This window comes from Phalaenopsis equestris, unplaced genomic scaffold (genome assembly GCF_001263595.1).
Source record: "Phalaenopsis equestris unplaced genomic scaffold, ASM126359v1 Scaffold000840, whole genome shotgun sequence".
Classification (NCBI taxonomy): domain Eukaryota; kingdom Viridiplantae; phylum Streptophyta; class Magnoliopsida; order Asparagales; family Orchidaceae; genus Phalaenopsis; species Phalaenopsis equestris.
Genome location: NW_018165280.1, coordinates 1,083,277 through 1,090,590, shown reverse-complemented (window position 1 = coordinate 1,090,590; position 7,314 = coordinate 1,083,277). Strand labels below are relative to the sequence as shown.

The following is a 7,314-nucleotide window of genomic DNA, read 5'->3' as shown; positions in this document are numbered from 1 at the left end:
AACTTTAATAGGTGCATTGAAAACTACTTGTCTAAATAATGCCCAACTTTGATTCAAACGGAGAGCTTTATGAAATTTCTGCCACAACTTTGATTCAAATAAAGTTTACGAATGAATCTATAAAGTGAAATTAGGTAGCTTTTCTTCATAAAACAACAAAGGTAGCAAATACTGACATTGAAGTGTTTACAACAGATGAAAGCAGAACGGATCCATATTGTAATTTCTAGTGCTCGTAGGCAAAGCTATTTGTTCTCTCAGAATATATTTACAGAGAAGCTGAAATCAATGTTCAAATATTTATAATAACAAAGTTGATGTTATATCAAGTAACAATAATCCAAAAAATAATCATAAATCCAATACGATCTGACACTTATGCTTAGGAACTGCTCTAAATTAACTAAAATATGCATGTTGGATGCAATCAAATATATATATGAATGTCACACAAAAAAAAAATCTATTTGCATGAAATATCAAGAGTACGGATATGGGAGAACTGCATCAACAAAGGGGGATGACTACAGCTTTGGTGTTCTTGCCCTTGAAATGGTCATAAGGAAGAGACCTACTGATGATATATTCACAGAAGGATTAATTCTGCCGAAATGGGTTAGAAACCATTTACCTACTCAGCAAGAATATCAAAGAAGCATTCACGGGAGAAACCATTTACCTACTCTGCCGAAATGAATCTATTCTGCCGAACGACTGCGATCCGGCGGAGACGAGAGGGAGAAGCAATGTTACGGGAGCAAGAGGCCAAGCCCCGCTGGATCCGGCGTCGAATGACAATGTTACGGGAGCAAGAGGCCAAGCTTTCGATCCAGCGTCGAATGGCAATGTTACGGGAGCAAGAGGCCAAGCCCCGCTGGATCCGGCGTCGTGCGGCTTCCTGACGGGAGCGAGAGGCGAACGGGTTGGTGTCGGGAGAACGGCTGCAATCTGGGCGAGGCTCGAACGAGTTGGTGACGGGAGCCGGGGCTTTGAACAGAGACGAGAGCGAGAGCGAGAAGCTAGCGTCACGGGAGAGGCGAAGGAAAAAAGAAGGTCACGGGCGTAAATTACAATCGGAAAACGCGGACCGCGGGCTGACCCCCGCGGTCCGCGTCTTTTTACAATTGAGAAAACACATTTTTCAATAATTTGGCGATAAGTCGGTACCAAACAGTGAGGCGGCGTTTTCAAAACGCCGCCTGCACTTATAAGCTGTCCCAAACGGGCCCTTAATTGTGCCATAAACTCCCAATTCATTGAGGTATTGAGGTGTGACTAAAAAATAACAACTCTCAGTGACTTTGTAAATATATTAACACTTTTTGTATAGGTAGCCTTTATGTCATGTTTTTGTATTCGATCAAGCATTCACACTTCTTTTAAATCAGAATCATTATATTTGTCTATTCTCGGTGTACAAGATTGATCATAGTATGCATGACTACTTGATTTTCATTAAAATAGTTTTGTCAGTTCATGATGCTTAAAAAGTATCTTAAAAAATATTTAGCTAGCATGGAGTTATGTTAAACTTTCAACTAATAAACTCAAAATTAATGTTTGATTTTTACTCCAAGCTTCAACAATGAAAGTATCAATTTGAAAGATTAAAGCATAACCTATTCCTAGGTCAAATTGAAGCTAAATGAATACATGTGTTTATCTTATGAATATTTTGTAAAAATAATTGTGTTGTTTTTAAAAACAAAAATAAGATTCACCCTGCATATTCAAATGATAATTGTATATGAAACAAATAAAATATCTCGTAAATTTTCATAATTTACACAAAAAATTGATAAATTTGATTTATTTGATTATGCGGTCATGTTTTTCTTAAGAGCAAACTCTTTTGTTTAATTGCATTCTATAGTTTGTGATCATTAATAAGATTGACGATAAATGTGGTGCATAACCATAAGAAACTAAATATGCTCAAATGTAGCCTAACCATATGTTGGGTTTTATATTTTGAGATGATGAGTCATATCAATCATATGCCATACTTGATAATATTATTGAAATGGGAGGCTCATAAGGTCATGGCAATTGTGATTATACTATTGAAGAATTACTCAATGTATCAGAAATAGATATTAGTCAAAACCAAAATCAATAATAGTGACTTAGCAAATCCAAGATGCCAGTGCATATATGCAAATATATATATATATATATATATATATATATATCATATAAATATATATATATATATATATATATATATATATATATAATCCTAATTGTGAGAGAGATTATATTCTATTTTGCAAACTCTTTGTGTTGGATACATGTAAATCAATCAATGGTATCTATCAATCTTTATCAAGCAAAGTGCTCTTATTGTATAAATAGCTATAAAACATAGATTGCACAAAGGATCACAACGGGTTTATGGATGATCATTTTTAAAATGTTAACTTAGGAAGAAGCCTTACAATAAGCTTTAATTAGTTTTCTTTGATTGAATTTAACTAGCTTGTAAGTTGTGGTAAGGAATTTAAAATTTTTATGGCTTAACAAGAACAAAAATAGGTCAATCTCAGTATAATATAACAAATCTATGAAAAAAACGTGCATATGCTAAGGCCCACAAAAAAAAAAAAAATTGCATAAATAAAAATGTAAATGTCCAAAGCATTGCTAGGATCTACAATACACGTAAAAAAAAATGAAAAACGAGATTATTTTGATTTTCAATCCATAAATGAGATGGTATGTCAGGTTTTCCATATCAAACACCATCTAGTACATATATGGGCCTTTACCATCCAATGCATTTGACATGTTTAAAAGTTTTCCTTGACTGAAAATGTATGGGAGGAAAAAAATTATAAAATACATAGATTCTTCCTCAAACATATTCCAGAGGTCCCGTATGGGTGCCTGGAGCTACGAATGCTATGAATGAGCTGTGAAACATTTCGAGCTAGTTAAGTGGACATCCTACACACATCAAATATTGATTCCAACATGCACATTGCACAGAAAAATAAATAATGCACATTTTATGACATAAACATACAAATATTTAAAATACTCCAAATTTAAAAAAAAAAATGATAAACTTTATTTTTAATTAAAAGAAATACAAGCTTTAGTTAATTGGATAACGAAATTGATTGCAATCAAAGTTACACATTACACATACTTGAGAAAGGAATTTCCTTTCTTAAATAGTTTAACTTTAAAGTGAAATGGGCTCAATTAGGATTGAAATTATTTGGTCCTTAGTTTGACCATATGACTCTCCATATCCATCTCCATAATGATAGAAGAATTGTCCTGTTCTTGGTACATCAACCAAAGCTTTTCTAAAAGACTTTATAGGTATTGAAAATGTAGTGCATTCTTGATTCAACTTCTTCCAATAATTTCTTATCAAATATCTAATATGATCCCGGGCAAATGGTTCCGAAACATTTTTCTCTCGCATATAACATTGAATTGATTTTGAGACATCTCCTCTTTGGATCTCTGCCTGTAAAAACAATATAAGTAAAATTCCATTAGGAGCACTACACATATCTATCTATCTATATATATATATATATATATATATATATATATATAAAATTAATGTTGTATGAATTTATATAAAATAAAAATGCATCCTTACCGTGGATGTTCCCAAATCATCATATAGTCGAAAAAGCATAGATGAATGGCGTGCGACAGATGGATAGAACTCTAATTTATTAAGAGCTTCACTAGTTAAGTCATCACTTAGACAATATGCTATAATTAGTATACAAGTTCCAGATATAGTAACCCAAGCATTTTCCAAGTACTCATTTAAAGTTGGAGTGTATCCACTTTGATACCATCTTGCTTCAACTAAGTAAGCTTTGCACAAATCTGCCCACTAAAATCATTGCTTATATTGGTCAGAAAAAAAGCCGAATGGATCATCTTAGTTTTTTAAAAAAATTCTTAGCAAAATGCATCATAAAACAATTTTATATCTAAACATAAGAATTCAAAGAAAAAAATTGAATCTATTTACAATTTAAAAGACATGCTAAATTGAAATAAATATTTTATTACCACTCGTTTTAGACATGGAAGAATATCTAACTCTTTTTCCACTGAGAATGAAGTGGCAATATCATTCATTGTGTTGAAAAGTGCGTCCAAACATTTCTTCATATAATTTGGAAGTTGTTGACCAGCATCTATTTTCCATCTAAAAGTTCCAAGAAAATGTTAACAATTTAAATGCATTTAAGTATCAATAATTTTTTTTTTCAATTGAGTGATATTTGATAATCATGGTTATAAGAACTAGTTTATGCATATTAAGTTTTTTTTATTGTATTTTCTTACTCTTCAACAGCATTTGTAAAGAGCTTCAGTTCATCTAAGGTACCATAGACATCGTAAATATCATCAATTGTTGTTACAAAACTATTCAACTTGGTGATTGCTTTCCTGATTCTCCAAAATTCAGGTTGAAATGTGAAGCCTAAGGCCATTAAATAGTTCTCCACCAGTCTATCTCTTGCAAAATTAAGCTCATCACATACAAGGCCAAGATTTTTCCACCACCTAAGGAACAAATCAAGAGCATTAGTATTTCGTGAAATAATTATGAGTTGCATTGCTTAGACATGAATAAACAAGAGCCATATAATACCTGGACATTTCTTGAAGCTCTGCTTTGTAGATGCTTTGCACAATGTTGAAATCTAGTGTAGCTAACTCAAGTAATGTGGGATTAACATTTTCTCGTGTCCCATAAACATCAATGAACCACCTAGCATGCAGTCTTGACATTCTCCAATGCAAGGGTAGCTCGAAAGCATGATTTATTTCTTCAATAATTTGTGGACTTAATAGAGATATGTCAAGGTTTCTCAAACGCTCCATTGCAATTTTTCCCGCTTCATCCAATTGTTCTTCTCCTTCCATGGCAAGGTAGGAAGCCTCATAAAAGCTAAGAAGTCCTTTGACATTATGTTGATGATTAGGATTGAAGTTTCCTCTCTCGCTTTTAAAGCAGTTAATCAAAGCTTCAACTCTGTTAAATTTTGATTAAAGGAAATTTCAGATGAACTTGCTGCTATGATGATGAAGAATTAATATACTAGTTGAAGCTAAATAATGAGAATTGTTTTGTTTATTGGCATTTAAGGCAAAACTTGAAAACATAAATGTGCTTCCAAATCTAGGATTAAAGAGTAAAAGGATAACTTGCCAATAGTTTAAGAAAATATATAATGAAAAAAGAAGAACAAAGATTTTTATCACCATTGCCATTCTAAAAGGATGACATTGGAATCAAATCAAACATAATGCACTCAACAACATAATTATCTTTAAAATTATGCATATGATGTATAGTTATGTAACTTCTTATTCAGACTTATATTGATTTTCTTCTCTTAATTGTAAGAAAACTATCATAAATATTTTATACGTGAAAGTCGAGAACTATGCCACTTAGAGATAAGCACCAAGCCTGTCAATTATAGGGGGGATAAAAACAAAATTACAGCAAAACTATATATATGAAAAAAATAAAATTTTAATTTAAAAAAATTTGTAGGCTAAAATCGAACCTAAGACCTCTTACACCTTAAGAATCAAAGAGGTCTTTGGTTAATTCATAACTCTTTATTTTTATTGACATTGATCTAATTAACTCTTAAATAGAAAGGTGATATGTATGTTAGTGTTAGTATATACCTTAGTAGTGAAGCATTTTTGATATCATATTCCCTTAGAAGCCTGAAGAGCAAGGCAGAGCCATGAAGGTTTCCATTCTCTATCAAATTGTTTATATTTACCGTTGATGAACTAATAGAACTCAATAAGTCCTTGATCTCTGAATCAAAATGATATTGAAGTCCTAGTTGGCATAGGGCATCCACCAGTTCAAGTTGTTCAATAAGGTCATGTTGTTTGCCAATCAAACCCCTCACTTGCTCCTTCAATATGTCCCTTCGATGTATATACTTCTCCTCCTGTGTGACATATATTATATCAACAATTAAATATAATTATTCTTATTGCGATGAGTATATGTTCACAAATATGTCGTTGTATGAGAATGTAAATTATAAAATAGGCACACATTTACATGCATATCACCCAATTCCTACGTATTTACATATCTATCATCTAAAATTTTGGTTTTTATATCTACACCAACCAAATCTTCCATGCCACATAAAAAAATTATCACAACTTTAAATTTTAAACGTGAAATTTATACATTTTTTCATGCATAGATAGTGTTATGTATGTAAAAATTGAAGCTTCGGAGTTAGATATGTAAATTTACATAATAATTGAGTGGTATGGATGCAAATCTTCCTAAAAAATGTAGGTGGTGCTTGGATGCCCTGCAATTAAAAATCTTAAATTTAATAAAAGACTTATATATACCTATCATTAATAACACTGACAAACTAAATCATGATAAATCTTTTTCAAACTACTGTGCATCTAACTGAAAAAGTTCTTCAAAATCAATCAAAATAATTTAATAAATCATCACCATGAAATCAATTGGCAGCGATTGTATGTAGTTATCATCCCAAATAGTTGGCTGATAATTTGCTGTGCGGCGAGCTGGAGTAGATGATACTGCATTAGCAGTTGAGAGGCAACATATAGGATGAAAATCTGCCAGTAATCGTCGGTGGCTTAGAAGACACTGGGAGGAAGAGGAGCTCAGGAGCGATGGCTTCTTGCTGAAGGGAAGTAGAGGAAAGCTAACGTACAGCGCCATAATTGATAATGTAATAAATATTTGTACTTATGTCTTACCTTGATAGCAAATGGGAACCCTTTCTACCTATTTATATCTCTGTGGTTGCTGCTAAGGTGAAATATGTTCTGTCACATAATTATATTTCAATACATTGAACTCGTTTATTATTGTAAACACAGATTAAATGTGCATAATTTACAGCCAAGCGAAGAGTTCTACTTCGAATTTTCTTTTCTAACAAGCAAGTTTTAAGACGTTTGTTATTATTTGTATTTATTTGTTTTTAACTTTTTGTGTTTTTACACATTTACAACATACTTCTTATTTTGATTTGACACTTTCCTATATTTTTACTTTTGCTGCTGATATTACACTCTCCTGCTTACTTTTATTATGCTTACTTTTACAGCTAGGTATTAATTTTATTAGTTTCCTTTTCTTGTTACAGATGGCTTCTGCTGGTGGTGGAGATCATCTACCTGACCAACCTGACTTGATTGGCCTGATCTTTTATAAATGGACAAAGAAATTGGTATCTCGCTTACCTCAAAAAACACCAATGTTGTGTTGATTAGCAGCATCACCTTAATCACAAC

At 32.3% G+C, this 7,314-nt stretch overlaps 1 protein-coding gene across 1 annotated transcript; it reads right to left on the bottom strand.

Annotated features, from left to right (window-relative positions):
- Window positions 1–3,077: 3,077 nt before the first annotated feature.
- On the bottom strand, window positions 3,078–6,781 carry LOC110031645 (terpene synthase 10-like). The gene is made up of 7 exons (XM_020734963.1): window positions 6,503–6,781; window positions 5,689–5,966; window positions 4,637–5,020; window positions 4,327–4,548; window positions 4,048–4,186; window positions 3,620–3,865; window positions 3,078–3,481 (listed from the first exon to the last, which is right to left on the bottom strand). Exons 1-7 carry the CDS (start codon window positions 6,734–6,736, stop codon window positions 3,188–3,190), a joined length of 1,797 nt encoding a protein of 598 aa, XP_020590622.1. The 5' UTR covers window positions 6,737–6,781; the 3' UTR covers window positions 3,078–3,187.
- Between the last annotated feature and the right edge of the window lie 533 nt (window positions 6,782–7,314).

What these genes read in the sequence shown, in the direction of transcription:
- LOC110031645 (XM_020734963.1), bottom strand. Translation starts at nt 6,736, where the DNA reads ATGGCGCTGTACGTTAGCTTTCCTCTACTTCCCTTCAGCAAGAAGCCA. An exon ending in CGCTGCCAATTGATTTCATG is followed by an intron (nt 5,967 to 6,502) that starts GTGATGATTTAT and finishes TATGTCACACAG; the next exon opens with GAGGAGAAGTATATACATCG. An exon ending in ATGATTTGGGAACATCCACG is followed by an intron (nt 3,482 to 3,619) that starts GTAAGGATGCAT and finishes TTGTTTTTACAG; the next exon opens with GCAGAGATCCAAAGAGGAGA.